The sequence below is a fragment of the Pipistrellus hanaki genome, assembly GCF_964339955.1.
Source record: "Pipistrellus hanaki genome assembly, chromosome: 16".
Taxonomy (NCBI): domain Eukaryota; kingdom Metazoa; phylum Chordata; class Mammalia; order Chiroptera; family Vespertilionidae; genus Pipistrellus; species Pipistrellus hanaki.
Genome location: NC_140518.1, coordinates 28318440 through 28341158, shown reverse-complemented (window position 1 = coordinate 28341158; position 22719 = coordinate 28318440). Strand labels below are relative to the sequence as shown.

The following is a 22719-nucleotide window of genomic DNA, read 5'->3' as shown; positions in this document are numbered from 1 at the left end:
CTATCCATTGAGCCAAACCGGTTTCGGCTATTTTATTAATTTCTTACAGAGAGGAAGGGAGAGATATAGAGAGCTAGAAACGTTGATGAGAGAGAAATATCGACCAACTGCCTCTTGCACACCCCCTACTGGGGATGTGCCCTCAACTCAGGTACATGCCCTTGACCAGAATCATTGAATCATTGAGCCAAACCGGTTTCAGCAGATTCTGATGATCTTCAAGTCTGTGTTTAGGACTCTGTATAATATTTTTTATTTCTGTCAGTTTATGCTTTATTTCTAGTTGATCCCTTTTCATATCCTCAAAGGTCTCATTTATTTTATCGGCCTTTTCTAGGAAATTCTTGAAATACTTTATAACTGTGGTTTTCAACTCTATGTCCATTCTTTGCTTCCCTCCATTTCCTTCCTTTGTGGCCTGCCTCTTCTCTGCATTTTAGCTGCTTCTGTGAGTTGATGGAGTAGCTTTGTGTGCTAGGTGTCCTAGCAGGGCCCAGTAGCTCAGCCTTCAGATGTTTTCAACATCTTTTAACTTATGAAGTGGAGCACTAATTAACCACTTTGAAATTCAGTTACCTGAGGTGGACAGTCTTGGTGCAGCCCTTTGTGGGCTGTGTGTGCAGTCTTGTTGTTAAGCCTTGCTTGTTGTTGGTATCACTGGGGAGAGTTGATCTCTAAGCCAATTGGCTGTGAGGATCAGCAGTGTCTCAGCTAGGAGGGCTTCTGTGCTCAGCTTGGATGGGGAGGAGTCTCAGAGTGGCACAGACAAGCTTTGGTTTCCCGTCAAATCTGCCTTAAGAGGGTCCTATTCGCTGAGTCCCACAACACTGGCTGCTGGCCTGTGCACCACTTGGGGGAAGGCTGTTCTCGAGTTTTGCTTGCTCCCTGATAGTCAGTTTCTTCCCGGATCAGAGTTGGCTATCAGTTCCGTTGCGAAATTTTGTTTTTCTTCAGATTGAGAAAGCTAGACACTGGGAGGGCTTCTGTGCTCATCTTGGGTGGGGCAGAGTCTCAGGGTGGCGCAGACAAGCTTTGGTTTCCTCTCAGCCCAGCCCAAAGAGGGTCCTGTTCCTGAGTCCTGTAGTAATGGCTGCTGGCCACGTGCACCTGAGAGAGTTTTGCCCACTGCCTGACAATCCAATTTCTCCTTTATTGGATCTGGCTATCAGTGCAATATGGAGGTTTTTCTTTCCTCCCAAACAAGAAAGCTAGCTGCAAGTTAGCTGCCCACCCTCTCCGAGTGTGCTGTGAGTAAGCCAGCAGCGTATTTGGCGACCACCCTTTCTGCGAGCACAGATCTCCGCACCTCCACAGCTCCTGAGGGTCTGCGTCCTTTCTCTTCCTTTCCTAGATGTTAGAGGTGGTTCAGGGTGGCTGGTGGTTCAGTTGTAATTTTAAAATCGTTGTGGTAGGCTGCATTTAGGTGTTTACCTTATCCCACCATCTTGGTTTCTCTGCCCGCAAATGTTCTTATAAGATGGAGGAAGGATAGTAAGAATCAGAGACCAGATGTGATGACAGAAGTAGAGGAGAGAGAGAGACAGACATAGAAAGGGAGGGAGAGTAAGGGGGGATTTAATGAGGCTTTGAAGATGGAGGAAGGGGGCCATGAGATAAGGAATGCAGGAAACTTCTATAAATTGGAAAAGGGAAAAAAATGAATTTTGCTTTAGAGCCTCCAGAAAGACTTCTGACCTCCAAAATTTAAGATAATATATTTGTGTTGTTTTAAGACATTAATTTGATAATATCCTGTTTATAGTTACAATAAAAAATGAGTACAGATTTGTATAAATATAAGTAGGGTGCTGCTGTAACAAATAGTAAAAATGTAGAAGTGGTTTTGGAATTTGACAATGGGCAGAGGCTGGAAGACTTTTTAGCATGGTAGAAAAAGCCCCACTTTCCTGGTAGAGGCTGCTGGCAGCGAAGGAAATCAATACACTATACTTAGCATCCTCTCGTCAAGCTGGGCCTGTGGCCATTGCTTTGTGCTCACATTTCATCATGCAAGGAGTAAGGAATTTCAGGCTGAGCTGGATTCCAAATTTCTTCAAAATAAATAGACGTGACTTGAAAAGGGAGTGTGAACAGATTATTTGGGAGTTTTAGCACACAGCCACCCATCTCTTGGCCTCCCCTCCTTCCAGACCCCACACCTCACCTGCCTGGCATTAGAGGGCCCATTGGTTTGCACTCCACTCCCTTTGCCTCTTGGCATCCACTGCAATTAGAGGTTGACTCATGACTGGAGACTAAGGCCATAGACTGCAGGAGAGGGAGAGAGGCAGGGAGGGGTTAGTCTTGGCATGAGGGGCAGTGAGTTCCTTACACTGCTGCCAGGAAATTGTCTGCTGACTGATGTATCAGGGCTGTTTAGAAAGTGTGACTGGAAGCTATGGTGGAATCACCTCTCTTCTCTCCAGCTCCCGCTGGTTGAAATGGAAGTTTTCTGAGAGACACACTCCCAGATCTTAACATCTAGGGCCCATGGGGCTCCTATTGATAACACTAGGCTAGCCTCACTTTATTTATGGAGACTCAGAACACCCAGCCTGCTGGGTCAGTGCCAGTTCCGCAATTAAAGCCCCCATATCCTTCCTCCAGCCAGGGTCTCCTAGCACCTCAGGCTTCCAGAGGCAGTGTCTGGTCTGTCTTGGCCCAGCAGCCATCTCTCCATCGAATTGGGATTGCCAGTACCATGCGAAATGCATTCGCTTGGGTAAGATATTGGCTTTCTTAGAGCAGGGTCTGTCTGTGTCCCTATGGATGAAACAGATACCTCCCAGGTAAGTTAGACATCATGCAAAGGTACACAGACTTTATGGGGACATTAGGATAAAAAGGCCATCTGTGGAAATGGATGATTCCGACCTCCTGGGTGGGGATGGGGGGATAGTGATGGGAAGAAGGACATTCTGGTTTCAGGGAAGCTGAATCCTTAAAACATGAGTTGAGGAAGGAGCTTCTGTATCTTAGGTCACAGGTCTGCCTCCTCCATCTACCACACTCAACATTTCACCTGCCCACCTCTTTCTTTTCCAAGGCTGACTCTGGCTCCATAGTCAGGTCCTCGTCACCTCCTTCCGGGACCATGGCAGAAGCCTCTCTCTTGTCCCTGTCTCTCCAGATGTGCATGAAGCCACCAAGTTACATTTCCTGAAACTCACCTCGGGATCTCTGAACCTGGGGATCTCAGAACCTGGCGTGTCCTTCTTCAGTGGAGCAAATGTTTTCAACATCTTTTAACTTATGAAGTGGAGCACTAATTAACCACTTTGAAATTCAGAATCCTTTACTCAACCTTTATTTCTAAACATCCCTAATACCTGACCAAGACATGAACCTCAATGGAAATTTGATCAGTTTATTCCCTCTTTAAGAAAAATCATATTTATTTAGTTTTATTTTTTTAATCCTCACCTGAGGATATTTTTCCATTGATTCCTGTTCAGGGCCCAAGCCTGTGAGGAGCCTGCAACCAAGGTATGTGCCCTTGACTGGAATCGAATCTGGAATCCTTTTGTCCACAGGCTGATGCTCTGTCCACTGAGCCAAACTGGCTATGGCAGTTTTCTCCCTCTTTTATGTACCTACTATATATATATTAATATATATATATATATATATATATATATATATATATATATATATATATATTTCGCTCTAGGTATTTGCTTATACTCTTCCTTCTTTTCTTAACAATCTTGTAAGTTTTAAAGAAGAATACCACACTTCTCATTCATCAAGGTTAAATTTAAGTCTTACCCTCTTTATGCAATTCTAATCTAACCATTTAAAAAAATACAAAAATTATTGTTTTTTTACAGAGAGGAAGAGAGAGGGATAGAGAGTTAGAAACATTGATGAAATAGAAACATGAATCAATTGCCTCTTGCACACCGCCTATTGGGGATGTGCCCACAACCAAGGTACATGTCTTTGACCGGAATATAACCTGGATCCTTTCAATCCGCTCTGTCCAATGAGCCAAACCGGTTTTGGCTTTAACCATTATATTGATGGTGATTAAGTTTCCCCCTGATTTCACAAAGTCTGCAGTGTCTGTATTACTCCAAGTTGGAGAATTAATTGGATGGGGAAAGATTGGGGTTAGTTGCATCGATTAGAGGAGATATTAGGGGGTGGCTCAGAACTCTAAGAAAAGAAGTTGGGGGGGGGGGCTCTTGCTAAAGGAGTCACAAGGGTAGTTGGGACCTGGGCAGACGGTGTTGGGGCCAGAATGGCAGGGGTAGGATGCCTGATTGAGTCTTGCCCTAAAGGTTTCTGTCTAGGCACTCAGATGAGCCCCCAGGGGGAAAGACCAAGGCAATCCATGTCCTCATTCCTTCAAAATATGAGCCCTGTCCTCTGAAGCCTTGCCCCTCCCTCAACATCAAGCAAATACTCAGCTTTTTAGCTTCCTTCAAGAAAACAACAAAAGTCAGGTTTTGTACAAAAATATATATATTGCTTCAGAGTAACATCATTACATCTCCATAATAATATTTTTAGCAATGCCTTAGAATTTAAGATAACATGTGTTTGTATTTATGATTGTTACAAGGACTCTCATGCCACTTCAGGGGTGTAACTGCAGTGCACCCCCCCTTAGGGAAGCAATTTAGACAAAGTCTCCATGTCTAACAAACAGCAGTGTCCATGGGAGAGAAACTTAAAACATCAAAATCTTTTTAAAAAAATATATTTTATTGATTTTTTTACAGAGAGGAAGGGAGAGGAGATAGAGAGCCAGAAACATCAATGAGAGAGAGACATCGACCAGCTGCCTCCTGCACACCCCCCACCAGAAATGTGCCTGCAACAAAAGTTCATGCCCTTGACAGGAATCGAACCTGGGACCTTTCACTCCACAGACTGACGCTCTATACACTGAGCCAAATCGGTTTTGGCAAAACATCAATATCTTCAATGAGGTTAGCATTACTTAAGACATCATGTTTCATATCAATAAACAAAGCTCATATTCTCTGAAAATACAAGAAAATAATATTGGATGGCATTAGGGACAGTTAGGAGACAATAAATTAGGTTTAGATTCTTGGGTTGTGGATTGGGCATTCAAGGAGTTTGGGTTTTCTTGTCTAGGATCTTCATGGAATCCTGGACCCACTTCAGCTGGGGGTCAGCACAGATATCCTTGTTCTGTTTGGTCGTGAAGCTGTGGGAGAGAGGGCACAGTTAGATGCAGTTCCATTGAGGTGTCAGCCTAGCCATGCAGCTCAGTTATCTGTAAGCAGCTGCCCTGGCAACTAATTAGAAGAGGGAGGAGGGAACTCAGGGCAAGCTACTCCCATAGGGGACCTAGGTGAAGCCATCCTGACCTCTGGTGGAAGACACTGGTATGGTCTGAATAAGCACCGGGGTGGGGTGGAGAGTGTTGCTGAGAGTCAGGTTTTCCCTCCTGGCCTTAGGATTCCCACTGGGCACCTCCGGGACTGGATTAGGTGGTTCCCTCTCTGTCTCCTAAGGTTTGAGGCTCCCTTTTTCTGGGGAAGAACTGGACCAGGGAGGGCTGGGGCTCAACTCACATCACAGCCTCTCTGGGGCACTTGCTGCTGGTGACTCTCCTGTAGCTCGCCAGCTTCTGCATCGGGATCTTCTTATTCGTAAAACTGTAGCAGCAGGTTGGGACTGATAAAGTACCTACAAAGAGAAAGCATTTCAGGATGGACTTGACTCTTTTTATCTTACTTGTAGCAGAAAAGAAGTAGTTAGGAGAAGGCGAAGGGAAATCAGGAGTAGAGGTAGAACCCACTTGATTCCAATACTTCTGTGGATTCTGCAGAGCTAGAATGTCACACTCAGTTACCTGTGCTGTGACATGAGCATAGAGCACTGCTACTGGAGTGTCACTAGGAGGAGCTAAGAATGCAGACACTCGTGGTCAGGGAAGGTCAGGTGCCCCACTATGGTCCCCCTTTAGGCTCCACGTAACCTATGCCTGGCCATGAGTCTCCTGTTGCCCACTGCCTCTTGTTGAGCCGTGTCTCAGGAAGCTGGGCTGAATAAAGCACAGTCCAGATGCTGGGGCTCTTCCGCTCCCCTTCACTTTACCCCCACACCCACCACATGAGGCCCCTCTCTGCTATCACCCCAGCCCCCCAAATAGTGCTGAAAGGAGCTGAGGCGGTGACTACAGTGTGTGTGTGTGTGTGTGTGTGTGTGTGTGTGTGTGTGTGTGTGTTTCCACAGCTGGAGTCCTGAAAGGGGCTGGATTTGGGTTCCACAGCTGGATTTCTCACCCTGCCTCTGTCCAGGAGCACCTGTGTGACCGGGCTCACGCCTTGTCCTTCTCACAGTTCCCTGACCTTGTTGTTAAAGTGAGGCTGGGGATCCCCCTTCTGCTGTCTTGGGCCAGAGATGGGGTGATGTGCTTCCAAAGGAAGGAGGGAGGGCGCTTACTTGAATCAGCGTGCACCTGGGTGTTGAGGGCGGTCATGGTGAGCAGCAGGCACAGGAGGGCTGAGGAGACCTTCATGGTGGAGGATGAGGAGATGAGCTTCAAAGAGAGAGTGGCTGGAGAGATAGTGGCTGGTTTCTGAGCCTCTGAGCCTCTTTGCTGCTCCGCATCCCTTTTATTGGGACTATGGGTGGGTGGAGTAACCCAAACTCTGAATTGTGCTGAACCAGTGGAGCAGCCTGGGTGATTTCCAGGAAGGAGGGAGGAAGCAGTGGGGTTTTGGACCCGGCACTTTTGGGAGGGAAAAGGGGGCATGGGGCACAGTTACATTCAAAGTGACCACAGACAGGAACCAAATGGGTTATTCTTAAGAATTCTGCTTTCTCTGAAGTGAAAACTCTGCAGAAAATAACAGGAGCAAGGAAGCAGAAGATAAGGGGGAAGGAAAGCAATCTGGGCTCGCCCTGGCCCTCCGTGTACTCTTTTGCCTGGTCCCTAGCCGTGGTAGTCTGAATAATAACCCCTTCCCAAGAAGGCCCACGTCCTATCCCTGGAAGCTGTGATATGTTACCTGACATGGCAAAAGGACCTTTGCAGATAGAATTCATTTAAGGATCTTGAGATGCTGAGATTATCCTGGATTATCCAGACAGGCCCAATATAATCACAAATATTCTTTTTAAATTTTTTTATATTTTAAAATAAATCTTTATTGTTCAGATTATTAAAATTGTTCCTCTTTTTTTTTTTTTTTTTTTTTACCTCCAATGCTCCCCTCCACCAGGTTCTTACCCCACCCTCTGCCCTTTCCCCACTACCCACTGTCCTCATCCATAGTGTACCATTTTTGTTCCGTCTCTTCCTGCACCCCCCACTCACCTTTTCCCCGAGAATCGTCAGTCCACTTTCTTTCTATACCTCTGATTCTATTATATTCACCAGTTAATACTGTTCATCAGATTTTTTAATTCCCTTGGGTTTTAGATTCACTTGTTGATAGTTATGTATTTGTTGTTCATAATTTTTATCTTTATCTTCTTCCTCTTCTTAAAGAATACTTTTCAACATTTCATATAATTCTGTTTTGGCGGTGATGAACTCCTTTATATATATATTTTTAATTTGTGAAGCTCTTTATCTGTCCTTCAATTCTGAGTGATAGCTTTGCTGGTAGAGTAATCTTGGTTTTAGATTCTTTCTATTCATCACTTTGAATATTTCTTGCCATTCCCATCTGGCTTGCATAGTTTCTGTTGAGAAATCAGCTGACAATTGTATGGGTGCTCCTTTGTAGGTAACTACCTGCTTTTCTCTTGCTGTTTTTAATATTCTCTCTTTGTCTTTTGCTTTTGGCATTTTAATTATGATATGTCTTGGTGTGGTCCTCTTTGGATTCCTTTTGTTTGGTGTTCTGTGTGCTTCCTGTACTTGTAAGTCTAATTCTTTCACCAGGTGGGGGAATTTTTCTGTCACTATTTCTTCCAGTAGGTTTTTGTTATCTTGCTCTCTTTCTTCTTCTGGGATCCCCATAATTCTGATGTTGGGATGCTTGTAGTTGTTCCAGAGGCTTCTTACACTATGTTGAACTTTCTGGATTCTCTTCTCTTTTTTCTTCTGCAGAGGAGTGTCCTCTGGCTCTTTGTGTTCCAAATCTTTGACTTGATTCTTGTGATCTTCCAATTTGTGTTTAGGACTCTGTATAATATTTTTTTTAATTTCAGTCAGTGTATGCTTTATTTCTAGTTGATCCCTTTTCATATCCTCAAAGGTCTCATTTATTTTATCAGCCTTTTCTAGGAAATTCTTAAAAAACCTTATAACTGTGGTTTTCATTTCCATGTCCATTCTTTTGCTTTACTCAATTTCCTTCCTTTGTGGCCTGCCACTTCTCTGCATTTTAGCTGCTTCCGTGAGTTGATGGAGTAGCTTTGTATGCTAGGTGTCCTAGCAGGGCCCAGTAGCTCAGCCTTCCCAGTTACCTGAGGTGGACAGTTGGTACAGCCTTTTGTTGGCTGTGTGTGCAGTCTTGTTGTTAAGCCTTGCTTGCTGTTGGTATCACTGGGGAGAGTTGATCTCCAAGCCAATTGGCTGTGAGGATCTGCAGTGTCTCAGCTAGGAGGGCTTCTGTACTCAGCTTGGATGGGGCAGAGTCTCAGAGTGGCGCAGACAAGCTTTGGTTTCCTGTCAGCCCTGCCCTAGTGGGTCCTGTTCTGCAGTAATGGCTACTGGCCACGGGCACTTCTAGGAGAGTTTTGCCCATTGACTGACATTCCAATTTCTCCTTGACTGGAGCTGGCTATCAGTGCAATAGGGAGGTTTTGTTTTCCTCCTGAACAAGAAAGCTATCTCCGCGTTAGCTGCCTGCCCTCAACTCTCACGCCTTAAGTGAGCCAGCAATGTATTTGGCGGGCATCGTTTCTGCGCACACAATCTCTGCAACTCCACAGCTCCTGAGGCTCAGCGTCCTTTCTCTTTCCTTCCTAGATGGTAGAGCTTCCACTCAGCCAGCCTTCTGGTGGTTCAGGGCGATGTTTGCTCTGTTTTCCAGTTGTAATTTAAAAATTGTTGTGGTAGGCTGCATTTAGGTGTTTACCTTATGCTGCCATCTTGGTCTCTCTGCCCACAAATGTTCTTATAAGATGAAGGAAGGACAGTAAGAATCAGAGACCAGATGTGATGACAGAAGTGGAGGAGAGAGAGAGACATGGAAAGGGAGAGAGAGAAATGGGGGGATTTAATGAGGCTTTGAAGATGGAGGAAGGGGGCCATGAGATAAGGAATGCAGGAAGCTCCTATAAATTGGAAAAGAAAAAAAAAAGAATTCTGCTTTAGAGCCTCCAGAAAGACTTCTGACCTCCAGAAATTAAGATAATATATTTGTGTTGTTTTAAGACATTAATTTGATAATATCCTGTTTATAGTTACAATAAAAAAACAAATAGAGAATTGTATAACTATAAGTAGGGTGCTGCTATAACAGATAGTAAAAATGTAGAAGTGGCTTTGGAATTTGACAATGAGCTGAGGCTGGAAGACTTTTTAGCATGATAGAAAAAGCCCTGATTTCCTGGAATAGGCTGCTGGAAGTGAAGGAAATCAATGCATCTCTACTCAACATCCTCTCCTCGTGCTAGGCCTGTGGCCAGAGCTTTGTGCTCACATTTCATCTTGGAAGGAGTAAGGGATTCCAGGCTGAGCTGGATTCCAAATTTCTTCAAAATAAATAGATGTGACTTGAAAAGGGAGTGTGAACAGATTATTTGGGAGTTTTAGCACAGAGCCACCCTTCGCTTGGCCTCCCCTCCTTCCAGACCCCACACCTCACCTGCCTGGCATTAGAGGGCCCATTGGTTCGCTCTCCACTCCCTTTGCCTCTTGGCATCTGCTGCAATTAGAGGTTGACTCATGACCGGAGACTAAGGCCATAGACTGCAGGAGAGGGAGAGAGGCAGGGAGGGGTTGGACCTGGCATGAGGGGCAGTGAGTTCCTTACACTGCTGCCAGGAAATTGTCTGCTGACTGATGTATCAGGGCCGTTTAGAAAGTGTGACTTGAAGCTATGGTGGAATCACCTCTCTTCTCTCCAGCTCCCGCTGGTTGAAATGGAAGTTTTCTGAGAGACACACTTCCAGATCTTAACATCTAGGGCCCATGGGGCTCCTATTGGTAACACTGGGCTAGCCTCACTTTATCTATGGAGACTCAGAACACCCAGCCTGCTGGGTCCGTGCCAGTTCTGCAATTAAAGCCCCCATGTCCTTCCTCCAGCCATGGTCTCCTAGCACCTCAGGCTTCCAGAGGCAGAGCCTGGTCTGTCTGGGCCCAGCAGCCATCTCCTGATCGGATTGGGAAGGTTAGTAGAATGCGAAATGCATTCGCTTGGGTAAGATATTGGCTTTCTTAGAGCAGGGTCTGTCTGTGTTCCTACGGATCAGACAGATACCTTCCCGGTAGGTCATATACCTCCCAGGTAGGTCAGATACCTCCCAGGTAGGTCAGACACCATGCCAGGGAACACAGACTTTCAGGGCACATTAGGATAAAAAGGCCCATCCGTGGAAATGGATGATTCCGGCCTCCTGGGTGGGGATGGGGGGGATAGTGATGGGGAGAAGGACATTCTGGTTTCAGGGAAGCTGACTCCTTAAAACCTGAGTTGAGGAAGGAGCTTCTGTGCGTTAGGTCACAAGTCAGCCTCCTCCATCTACCACACTCAACTTTTCACCTGCCCACCTCTTTCTTTTCCAAGGCTGACTCTGGCTCCATAGTCAGGTCCACGTCACCTCCTGCCGGGATCATGGCAGAAGCCTCTCCCTTGTCCCTGTCTCTCCAGATTTGCATGAAGCCACTAAGTTCCATTTCCTAAAACTCACCTCGGGACCTCAGAACCTGGGGACCTCGGATCCTGGCGTATCCTTCTTCAGTGGAGCGAATGTTTTCAACATCTTTTAACTTATGAAGTGGAGCACTAATTAACCACTTTGAAATTCACAGTCTTTTATGCAACCTTCCTTTCTAAACATCCCTCTCACCTGACCCAGACATGGACCCCAATGGGAACCTGATCAGTTTAGTTCCTCTTTAAAAAAAAATCATATTAATTTAATTTATGTTTTTATTCCTCACCTGAGGATATTTTTCCATTGATTCCCAATTAGGGCACAAGCCTGGGAGGAGCCTGCAACCAAGGTATGTGTCCTTGACCAGAATCGAACCTGGAATCCTTTCCTCCACAGGCTGATGCCCTGTCCACTGAGGCAATCTGGCTAGGGCAGTTTTCTCCTTCCTTGATGTTCCTGCCATCATTTTTTTTTTTTACCCTCTAGGTATTTGCTTATACTCTTCCTTCTTTTTTCTTTTCTTTTAAAAAAATATATTTTATTGATTTTGTACAGAGAGGAAGAGAGCGGGGTAGAGAGTTAGAAACATCAATGAGAGAATATCATCGATCATCTGCCTCTTGCACACCCTCTACTGGGGATGTGCCCGCAATTAAGGTACATGCCCTTGACCGAATCAAACCCGAGAACTTTCAGTCCGTAGGCTGATGCTCTATTCACTGAGACAATCAAGTTTCAGTTCTTCCTTTTTTTCTTAATAATCTTGTAATTTTTAAAGAAGAAAACCCCCACTTCTCATTCATCCAGGATAAATTCAAGTCTTACCCCCTTTATGAAATTCAAATTAACCATCTTATTGATAGTCATTAAGTCTCTCCCTGATTTCCCAAAGTCTGCAGTGTCTGTATTACTCCAAGTTGGAGAATTAATTGAATGTGGAAAGATTGGGGGTTGTTGCACTCCATTAGGGGATATATTGGGGAATGGCTTAGGGACTCTAAGAAAAGAAATGGGGGTGGGACTCTTGCTAAAGGAGTCACAAGGGTAGTTGGGACCTGGGCAGATGGTGTTGGGGCCAGAATGGCAGGGATAGAATGCCTGATTGAGTCTTGCCATAAAGGTTTCTGTCTAGGCACTCAGATGAGCCCCCAGGGGGAAAGACCAAGGCAATCCATGTCCTCATTCCTTCAAAACATGAGCCCTGTCCTCTGAAGCCTTGCCCCTCCCTCCTCATCAAGCAAATACTCAGCTTTTTAGCTTCCTTCAAGAAAACACCAAAAGTCAGGTTTTGTACAAAAATATATACATTGCTCCTGAGTAACATCATTACATCTCCATAATAATGTTTTTAGCAATGCCTTAGAATTTAAGACAACTCGTGTTTGTTTTCATGATTGTTTTAAGGACTCTCATGCCACTTCAAGGGTGGAACTGCAGGGCACCCCCCCTGAGGGAACCAATTTAGACAAACACCAGTCTCCATAGGATAGAAACTTAAAACATCAATATCTTAAATGAGGTTAGCATTACTTAAGACATCACATTTTATAGCAATAAACAAAGCTCATATTCTTTGAAAATATAATAAAATAATATCGGAGGGCATTTAGGGACAGTTAGGAGGCAATAAATTAGGGTTAGATTCTTGGGTTGTGGAGTGGGCATTCAAGGCTTTGGAGTTTGAATTTTCTTGTCTAGGTGCTTCATGGAATCCTGGACCCACTTCAGCTGGGGGTCAGCACAGATATACTTCTGTTTGGTCTTGAAGCTGTGGGGAGAGAGGGCACAGTTAGATGCAGTTCCATTGAGGTGTTAGCCTAGCCTTGCAGCTCAGTTGTCTCTAAGTAGCTGCCCTGGGAACTAATTAGAAGAGGGAAGAGGGAACCCAGCACAAGCTGCTCCCCTGGCGGACCCAGGTGAAGCCATCCTGACCTCTGATGAAGACACTGGCATGGTCTGAATAAGCACTGGGGTGGAGAGTGATGCTGAGAGTCAGGTTTTCCCTCCTGATCTCAGGATTCCCACTGGGCACCTCCAGGGACTGGATTAGGTGGTTCACTCTCTGACTCTAAAGTTTGAGGTTCCCTTTTCCTGGGGAAGAACTGGACCAGGGAGGGCTGGGCTCAACTCACATCACAGCCTCTCTGGGGCACTTGCTGCTGGTGACTCTCTTGTAGCTCACCAGCTTCGGCATTGGGATCTTCTTATCCCGGAATGTATAGCAGCAGGTTGGGGAAATGACTCCATCTGGGAAAGGAACAACAAAGAGAAAGCATTTTAGGATGGACTGGACTTTTTTTTTTTTTTTTTTTTTTTTTTTTTTTTTTAAATCTTAATCAGAGCAGAAAAGAAGTAGTTAGGAGAAGGCAAAGGGAAATGAGGAATAGGGGTAGAGCCCATTTGATTTCAATACTTCTGTGGATCTTGCAGAGCTAAGATGTCACACTGACTCAGTTTCCTGTGCTGTGACATGGGCATAGAGTACTGCTACTGTGTTTCCCCTAAAATAAGGCATCCTCCGAAAATAAGACCTAGCGCATGGAAAGATAAGACATCCCTGAAAAGAAGACCTAGGGCAACTTTGGGGAAAAAAAAATCAATATAAGACCCTGTCTTATTTTCGGGGAGACAGGGTACTAGAGGGCAGGGGAGCTGCTAAAATGACATGATTCCTGGGAGTGTCACTAGGAGGAGCTAAGAATGCAGACCCTTGTGGTCAGGGATGGTCAGGGACCGCACTATGGGTCCCCCATAGGCTCCACGTAACCTCTGCCTAGCCATGAGTCTCCTGATGCCCAGTGCCTCTTGCTGAGCCGTGTCTCAAGAAGCTGGGCTGAATGAAGCACAGTCCAGATGCTGGGGCTCTTCCACTCCCCTTCACTGTACCCCCACACCCACCACCTGAGTCCCCCTCTCTGTGATCATCCCAGCCCCCCAAATACTGCTGAAAGGAGCTGAGGTGGTGACTACAGTGTGTGTGTGTTTGTGTGTGTGTGTTTCCACAGCTGGAGTCCTGAAAGTGGCTGGATTTGGGTTCCACAGCTGGATTTCTCACCCTGCCTCTGCCCAGGAGCACCTGTGCGACCGGGCTCACGCCTTGTCCTTCTCACAGTTCCCTGACCTTGTTGTTAAAGTGAGGCTAGGGATCCCCCTTCTGTTCTCATGGGCCATGTTCACCCAGAGATGGGGTGATGTGCTTCCAAGGGAAGGAGGGAGGGTGCTTACCTGGCTGAGTGAGCACCTGGGTGGTGAGGGCGGTCATGGTGAGCAGCAGGCACAGGAGGGCTGCGGAGACCTTCATGCTGGAGGGTGAGGAGATGAGCTTCAAGGAGAGAGTGGCTGGAGAGATAGTGGCTGGTGTCTGAGCCTGTGAGTGTCTGTGCTGTTCTGGCTGTTCTGCATTCCTTTTATTGGGACCAGGAGTGGGTGGAGTAACCCGAACTCTGAATTGTGCTGAGCCAGTGAACAGCCTGGGTGATTTCCAGGAAGGAGGGAGGAAGCAGTGGGATTTTGGACCCGGGCACTTTTGGGAGGGAAATGGGGGGTATGGGACACAGTTATATTCAAAGTGACTACAGACAGGAACCAAATGGGTTATTCTTTTTTTTTTTTTTTAAATATATTTTATTGATTTTGTACAGAGAGGAAGGGAGAGAGATAGAGAGTTAGAAACATCGATGAGAGAGAAACATCCATCAGTTGCCTCTTGCACACCCCCTCCTGGGGATATGCCCGCAACCAAGGTACATGCCCTTGACCGGAATCGAACCCGGGACCCTTCAGTCCAAATGGGTTATTCTTAAGAATTCTGCTTTCTCTGATGTGAAAACTCTGCAGAAAATAACAGAAGCAAGGAAGCAAAAGATAAGGGTGAAGGAAAGTATCCTGGGCTCGCCCTGGCCCACCGTGTACTCTGTTACCTGGTCCCTAGCCGTGGTAGTTTGAATAATATCCCCTTCCCAAGAAGGCCCATGTCCTATACCTGGAAACTGTGATATGTTACCTGACATGGCAAAAGGACCTTTGCAGATAGAATTCATTTAAGCATCTTGAGATGCTGAAATTATCCTGGATTATCCAGACAGGGCCAATATAATCACAAATGTCCTTTATTTCTTTCCTTCTTTCTTTCCTTCTTTCTTTCCTTCCTTCTTTCTTTCTTTCTTTCTTTCTTTCTTTCTTTCTTTCTTTCTTTCTTTCTTTCCTTCTTTCTTTCTTTCTTTCTTTCTTTCTTTCTTTCTTTCTTTCTTTCTTTCATCTTTATTTTTCACATTATTACAATTGTTCTTCTTTTTTCCCTCCATTGCTCCCCTCCACCAGGTTCCTACCCCACCCTCTGCCCTTTCCCCACTCCCACTTTCCTCATACATAGGTGCACAGTTTTTGTTCAGTCTCTTCCCACACCCCCCACTACCCTTTTCCCTGAGAATGGTCAGTCCATTTCCTTTCTATACCTCTGATTATATTATTTTTACCAGTTAATACTATTAATTAGATTTTTAATTCCCTTGGTTTTTAGATTCACTTGTTGATAGTTACCTATTTGTTATTCATAATTTTTATCTTTATCTTCTTCCTCTTCTTAAAGAATACTTTTCAGCATTTCATATAATTCTGGTTTGGCAATGATGAACTCCTTTAGCTTTTTTAAATTTTATTTGTGAAGCTCTTTATCTGGCCCTCAATTCTGAGTGATAGCTTTGCTGGTAGAGTAATCTTGGTTGTAGGTTCTTGCTCTTTATCATTTTGAATATTTCTTGCCATTCTCGTCTGGCCTGCATAGTTTCTGTTGAGAAATCAGTTGACAATCGTATGGGTGCTCCTTTATAGGTAACTACCTGCTTTTCTCTTGCTGCTTTTAATATGCTCTCTTTATCTTTTGCTTTTGGCATTTTAATTATGATATGTCTTGGTGTGGTCCTCTTTGGATTCCTTTTGTTTGGGGTTCTGTGTGCTTTCTGGACTTGTAAGTCTATTTCTTTCACCGGTGGGGGAAGTTTTCTGTCACTATTTCTTCCAATAGATTTTCAGTATTTTGCTCTCTCTCTTCTTCTGGGACTCCCATAATTCTGATGTTTGTTCGCTTGAAGTTGTCCCAAAGGCTTCTACCCTATCTTCAACTTTTTGGATTCTCTTCTCTTCTTGCTTCTGCAGAGGAGTGTCCTCTGGCTTTTTGTGTTCCAAATCTTTGACTTGATTCTTGTGATCTTCCAGTCTGTTTTTAGGACTCAGTATAATACTTTTTATTTCTGTCAGTTTATGCTCTATTTCAAGTTGACCCCTTTTCATATCCTCAAAGGTCTCATTTATTTTATCGGCCTTTTCTTGGAAATTCTTGAAAAACCATATAACTGTGGTTTTGAACTCTATGTCCATTCTTTTGCTTTCCTCTTTTTTCTTCCTTTGTGGCCTGCCTCTTCTCTGCATTTTGGATGCTTTCCTGAGTTGATGGAGTAGCTTTGTGTGCTAGGGGTCCTAGCAGGACCCAGTAGCTCAGCCCTCCCAGTTACCTGAGGTGTATAGTCTTGGTGCAGCCCTTTGTGGGCTGTGTGTGCAGTCTTGTTGTTAAGCCTTTCTTGTTGTTGGTATCACTGGGGAGAGTTGATCTCCAAGCCAATTGGCTGTGAGGATCAGCAGTGTCTAATCTAGAAGGGCTAATATACTCCGCTTGGATGGGGCAGAGTCTCGAAGTGGTGCAGACAAGCTTTGGTTTCCCGTCAAAATCTGCCTTAAGAGGGTCCTATTTGACGAGTCCCGCAACACTGGCTGCTGGCATGTGCACCATTTGCGGGAAGGCTGTTCTCAAGTTTTGCTTGCTCCCTGATAGTCAGTTTCTTCCCGGATCAGAGTTGACTATCAGTGCTGTTGGGAAATGTTGTTTTTCTTCTGAATGAGAAAGCTAGCCACTGGGAGTGCTTCTGTGCTCAGCTTGGGTGGGGCGGAGTCTCAGGGTGGCATAGACAAGCTTTGGTTTCCTGTCAGCCCCGCCCTAAGAGGTCCTGTTCCTGTGTCCTGCAGTAATGGCTGCTAGCCACATGCACCTGTGAGAGAGTTTTGCCCACTGCCTGACAATCCAATGTCTCCTTTTCTGGAGCTGGCTATCAGTGCAATAGGGAGGTTTTGTTTTCCTCCTGAACAAGAAAGCCAGCTGCAAGTTAGCTGCCCACCCTCTCCGAGCGTGCCGCAAGTAAGCCAGCAGCGTATTTGGTGGCCACCCTTTCTGCGAGCACAGATCTCCGCACCTCCACAGCTCCTGAGGGTCTGCGTCCTTTCTCTTCCCTTCCTAGATGGTAGAGCTTCCACTCAGCCAGCCTTCTGGTGGTTCAGGGCAATGTTTGCTTTGTTTTTCAGTTGTAATTTTAAAATCGTTGTGGTAGGCTGCATTTACGTGTTTACCTTATGCCATTATCTTGGTTTCTCTGCCCGCAAATGTTCTTATAAGATAGAGGAAGGATAGTAAGAATCAGAGACCAGATGTGATGACAGATATAGAGGAGAGAGAGACATAGAAAGGGAGAGAGAGTAAGGGGGTGGATTACATGAGGCTTTGAAGATGGAGGAAGGGGGCCATGAGATAAGGAATGCAGGAAGCTCCTATAAATTGGAAAAGGGAAAAAATGAATTCTGCTTTAGAGCCTCCAGAAAGACTTCTGACCTCCAGAATTTAAGATAATATATTTGTGTTGCTTTAAGACATTAATTTGATAATGTCTTGTTATACTTACAATAAAAAAATGAATACAGATTTGTATAACTATAAGTAGGGTGCTGCTGTAACAAATAGTAAAAGTGTAGAAGTGGCTTTGGAATTTGACAATGAGCTGAGGCTGGAAGACTTTTTAGCATGATAGAAAAAGCCCAGATTTCCTGGAATAGGCTGCTGGCAATGAAGGAAATAAATGCAACTATACTTAACATTCTCTCCTCATGCTGGGCCTGTGGCCAGTGCTTTGTGCCCACATTTCATCATGCAAGGAGTAAGGAATTCCAGGCTGAGCTGGATTCCAAATTTCTTCAAAATAAATAGACGTGACTTGAAATGGGAGTGTGAACAGATTATTTGGGAGTTTTAGCCATAGCCACCCTTCTCTTGGCCTCCCCTCCTTCCAGACCCCACACCTCACCTGCCTGGCATTAGAGCGCCCATTGATTCGCACTCCACTCCCTTTGCCTCTTGGCATCCACTGCAATTAGAGGTTGACTCATGACTGGGGACTAAAGCCATAGAGTGCAGGAGAGGGAGAGAGGCAGGGAGGGGTTGGACCTGCATGAGGGGCAGTGAGTTCCTTACACTGCTGCCAGGAAATTGTCTGCTGACTGATGTATCAGGGCCGTTTAGAAAGTGTGACTTGAAGCTATGGTGGAATCACCTCTCTCCCTCTCCAGCTCCCGCTGGTTGAAATGGAAGTTTTCTGAGAGACACACTCCCAGATCATAACATCTAGGGCCCATGGGGCTCCTATTGATAACACTAGGCTAGCCTCACTTTATTTATGGAGACTCAGAACACCCAGCCTGCTGGGTCAGTGCCAGTTCCGCAATTAAAGCTCCCATGTCCTTCCTCCAGCCAGGGTCTCCTAGCAGCCATCTCCCCATCGGATTGGGAAGGCCAGTAGCATGGGAAATACATTTGCTTTGGTAAGATAGCTGCTTTCTTAGAGCAGGGTCTGTCTGTGTCCCTATGGATCAGACAGATACCTCCCAGGTAGGTCAGACACCATGCAAGGGAACACAGGCTTTAGGGAGACATTAGGATAAAAAGACCCATCCGTGGAAATGGATGATTCCGGAGTTTTGGGTGGGGATGGAGGGATAGTGATTGGAAGAAGGACATTCTGGTTTCAGGGAAGTTGACTCCTTCAAATTGCGTTTAGATAGGGGCTTCTGTATCTAGGTCATAGGACTGCCTCCTCCATCTACCACACTCAACATTTCACCTGCCCACTTCTTTCTTTTCCAAGGCTGATTCTGGCTCCATAGTCAGGTCCTTGTCACCTCATGCTGAGACCATGGCAGTAACCTCTCTCTTGTCCCTGTCTCTCCAGAAGTGCATGAAGCCACTAAGTTACTTTTACTGAAACTCACCTCAGGACCTGAGAACCTGGGGACCTCGGACCCTGGCTTGTCCTTCAGTGGAGGGAATGTTTTTAACATCTTTTAACTTATGAAGTGGAGAACTAATTAACCACTTTGAAATTCACAGTCTTTTATTCAACCTTCCTTTCTAAACATCTCTATCACCTGACCCAGACATGGACCCCAATGGAAATCTAATCAGTTTAGTCCCTCTTAAAAAAAAATAATTTTATTTAATTTTATTTTTTTAATCCTCTCCTGAGGGTATTTTCCCATTGATTCCTGATCAGGGCCCAAGCCTGGGAGGAGCCTGCAACCAAGATATATGTCCTCGACCAGAATAGAACCTGGAATCCTTTCATCCACAGGCTGATGCCCTGTCCACTGAGCCAAACTGGCTAGGGCAGTTTTCTCCCTCTTTGATGTACCTGCCATCATTTTTTTTATCGTCTAGGTATTTGCTTACACTCTTCCTTGTTTTCTTAATAATTTGTAATTTTTAAAGAAGAAAACCCCCACTTCTCATTCATCAAGGATAAATTCAAGTCTTACCCTTTTTATGAAATTCTAATCTAACAATTTTATTATTTATTTATTTTTTAAAATATATTTTATTGATTTTTTATAGAGAGGAAGGGAGAGTGAGGGATGGAGAGTTAGAAACATCGATTAGAGAGAAATATTGATCAGCTGTCTCTTGCAAACCCCCTACTGGGGATGTGCCCGCAACGAAGGTACATGCCCTTGACCAGAATCAAACCGCGGATCTCTCATCCGCAGGCAGACACTCTATCCACTGAGCCAAACCGGTTTTGGCTCTAATCATTTTATTAATGGTGATTAAGTCTCCCCCTGATTTTCCAAAGTCTGCAGTGTCTGTATTACTCCAAGTTGAAGAATTAATTGAATAGGGAAAGATTGGGGGTAGCTGCACTCGATTAGGGGAGATATTGAGGGGTGGCTCAGGGACTCTAAGAAAAGAAATGGGGGTGGGGGGAGGACTCCTGTTAAAGGAGTCACAAGGGTAGTTGGGACCTGGGCAGATGGTGTTGGGACCGGAATGGCAGGGGTAGAATGCCTGATTGAGTCTTGCCCTAAAGGTTTCTGTCTAGGCACTCAGATGAGCCCTCCCAGGGGAAAGATGAAGACAATCCATGTCCTCATTCCTTCAAAACATGAGCCCTGTCCTCTGAAGCCTTGCCCCTCCCTCCTCATCAAGCAAATACTCAGCTTTTTAGCTTCCTTCAAGAAAACACCAAAAGTCAGGTTTTGTACAAAAAATATATATATATTGTTCCTGAGTAACATCATTACATCTCCATAATAACATTTTTAGCAATACCTTAGAATTTAAGACAACACGTGTTTGTATTCATGATTGTTGCCAGGACTCTCATGCCACTTCAGGGGTGGAACTGCAGTGCACGCCCCCTGAGGGAAGCAATTTAGACAAAGGTTTCCATGTCTTACAAATACCAGTGTCCATGGGAGAGAAACTTAAAACATCAATAACTTAAATAAGGTTAACATTACTTAAGACATCATGTTTCATATCAATAAACAAAGCTCATATTCTTTGAAAATACAATAAAATAATATAGGAGGGTATTTAGGGACAGTTAGGAGGCAATAAATTAGGGTTAGATTCTTGGGTTGTGGAGTGGGCATTCAAGGCTTTGGAGTTTGGGTTCTCTTGTCTAGAATCTTCATGGAATCCTGGACCCACTTCAGCTGGGGGTCAAAACAGAAATCCTTGTTCAGTTTGGTCTTGAAGCTGTGGGGAGAGAGGGCACAGTTAGATGCAGTTCCATTGAGGTGTCAGCCTAGCCTTGCAGCTCAGTTGTCTCTAAGTAGCTGCCCTGGGAACTTAATAGAAGAGGGAGGAGGGAACCCAGGGCAAGCTTCTCCCCTGGTGGACCCAGGTGAAGCCATCCTGACCTCTGATGGAAGACACTGGCATGGTCTGAATAAGCACTGGGGTGGATAGTGATGCTGGGGGTCAGGTTTTCCCTCCTGGCCTCAGGATTCCCACTGGGCACCTCGGGGACTGGATTAGGTGGTTCCCTCTCTGACTCTAAGGTTTGAGGCTCCCTTTTCCTAGGGAAGAACTGGACCAGGGAGGTCTGGGGCTCAACTCACATCACAGCCTCTCTGGGGCACTTGCTGCTGGTGACTCTCTGGTAGCTTGCCAGCCTTGCCATCGGGATCTTCTTTTCATTGAATGAATAGCAGCAAGTGGTTGGGGAAATGACTCCATCTGGAAAAGGGAAAAGAAAGAGAAAGCATTTTAGGATGGACTTGACTCTTTTTATCTTAATCGGAGCAGAAAAGAAGTAGTTAGGAGAAGGCGAAGGGAAATCAGGAGTAGAGGTAGAACCCACTTGATTCCAGTACTTTTGTGGATCCTGCAGAGCTAGAATGTCACACTCAGTTTCCTATGCTGTGACATGGGCATAGAGCACTGCTACTAGAGGGCAGGGGAGCTGCTAAAATGACATAATTCCCCTGAGTGTCACTAGGAGGAGCTAAGAATGCAGACACTCATGGTCAGGATGGTCAGGGACCCCACTATGGGTCCTCTTTTAGGCTCCATGTAATCTTTGCCTGGCAACGAGTCTCCTGATGCGCAGTGCCTCTTGCTGAGCCGTGTCTCAGGAAGCTGGGCTGAATGAAGCACAGTCCAGATGCTGGGGCTCTTCCGCTCCCCTTCACTGTACCCCCACACCCACCACATGAGGCCCCTTCTCTGCGATCACCCCAGCACCCCACACACTGCTGAAAGGAGTTGTGGCAGTGTCTGCAGTGTGTGTGTGGCAGGGTTGTTTCCACAGCTGGATTTGGGTTCCGCAGCTGGATTTCTCACCCTGCCTCTGCCCAGGAGCACCTGTGCGAGCAGGCGCATGCCTCATCCTTCCCCGAGTTCCCTGACCTTGTTGTTAAAGTGAGCCTGGGGATCCCCATTCTGCTCTCAATGCCCATGATCACCCAGAGATGGGGTGATGTGCTTCCAAGGGAAGGAGGGAGGGCGCTTACCTGGCTGAGCGAGCACCTGGGTGGTGAGGGCGGCCATGGTGAGCAGCAGGCACAGGAAGGCTGCGGAGACCTTCATGCTGGAGGGTGAGGAGATGAGCTTCAAGGAGAGAGTGGCTGGAGAGATAGTGGCTGGTGTCTGAGCCTGTGAGTGTCTGTGCTGTTCTGGCTGCTCTGCATTCCTTTTATTGGTCCTGGGGTGGGTGGAGTAACCAGGCAGCACCCTCCTCAATGAATGACGTAGTGAAGGGAACTGAGAAATGTGCTGAGCCAGTGGAGCAGCCTGGGTGATTTCCAGGAAGGAGGGGAGGAAGCTGTGGGGTTTTGGACCTGGGCACTTTTGGGAGGGAAAAGGGGTGGTGGTATGGAGCACAGTTATATTCAAAGTGACCGCAGACAGGAATCAAGTGGGTTATTCTTAAGGATTCTGCTTTCTGTGAAATGAAAACTCTGCAGAAAATAACAGAAGCAAGGAAGCGGAGGACAAGGGGAAAGGAAAGCAACACAGGCTAGCCCTGGCTCACCATCAGACACCAGCCTTGGCAGACTCCCCTGCAGGGCACTAAACCCATCTGTTCTTTACAATGCAGGGGCGATTGGAGCTTAACATAGTGATAGGATTTTGTCACCATAAGAGTAAATTCTAGGAATCATGAATTCTTGGAAGAAGCCATGTATGTAAAGAACTATGTATGGCATACTTGCGCAGCACTAGCTCTGTGCTAAATGCTGATCTTTCTATTCTCCAACCCCATCTCGTAGGCATCATTAATTCCCATTTTACAGACCAGACAACCGAGGTGCAGAGGGGTTAAGAACCTGCCCTAGTTCTGTGCACAACCCTGTGTT

General features: G+C 45.7%; 2 protein-coding genes across 2 annotated transcripts; both read right to left on the bottom strand.

The window, feature by feature from the left end:
* Positions 1-4702: 4702 nt before the first annotated feature.
* Positions 4703-22057, bottom strand: LOC311610830 (uncharacterized protein). Its single transcript, XM_084862344.1, has 6 exons — positions 21874-22057; positions 20980-21097; positions 20510-20614; positions 6427-6608; positions 5553-5667; positions 4703-5182 (listed from the first exon to the last, which is right to left on the bottom strand). The coding sequence occupies exons 1-6, from the start codon at positions 21947-21949 to the stop codon at positions 5083-5085; spliced, it is 696 nt and encodes a 231-aa protein (XP_084718470.1). The 5' UTR covers positions 21950-22057; the 3' UTR covers positions 4703-5082.
* On the bottom strand, positions 12051-14173 carry LOC311611061 (C-C motif chemokine 2-like). The gene is made up of 3 exons (XM_084862796.1): positions 13990-14173; positions 12897-13011; positions 12051-12532 (listed from the first exon to the last, which is right to left on the bottom strand). Exons 1-3 carry the CDS (start codon positions 14063-14065, stop codon positions 12430-12432), a joined length of 294 nt encoding a protein of 97 aa, XP_084718922.1. The 5' UTR covers positions 14066-14173; the 3' UTR covers positions 12051-12429.
* Positions 22058-22719: the final 662 nt, after the last annotated feature.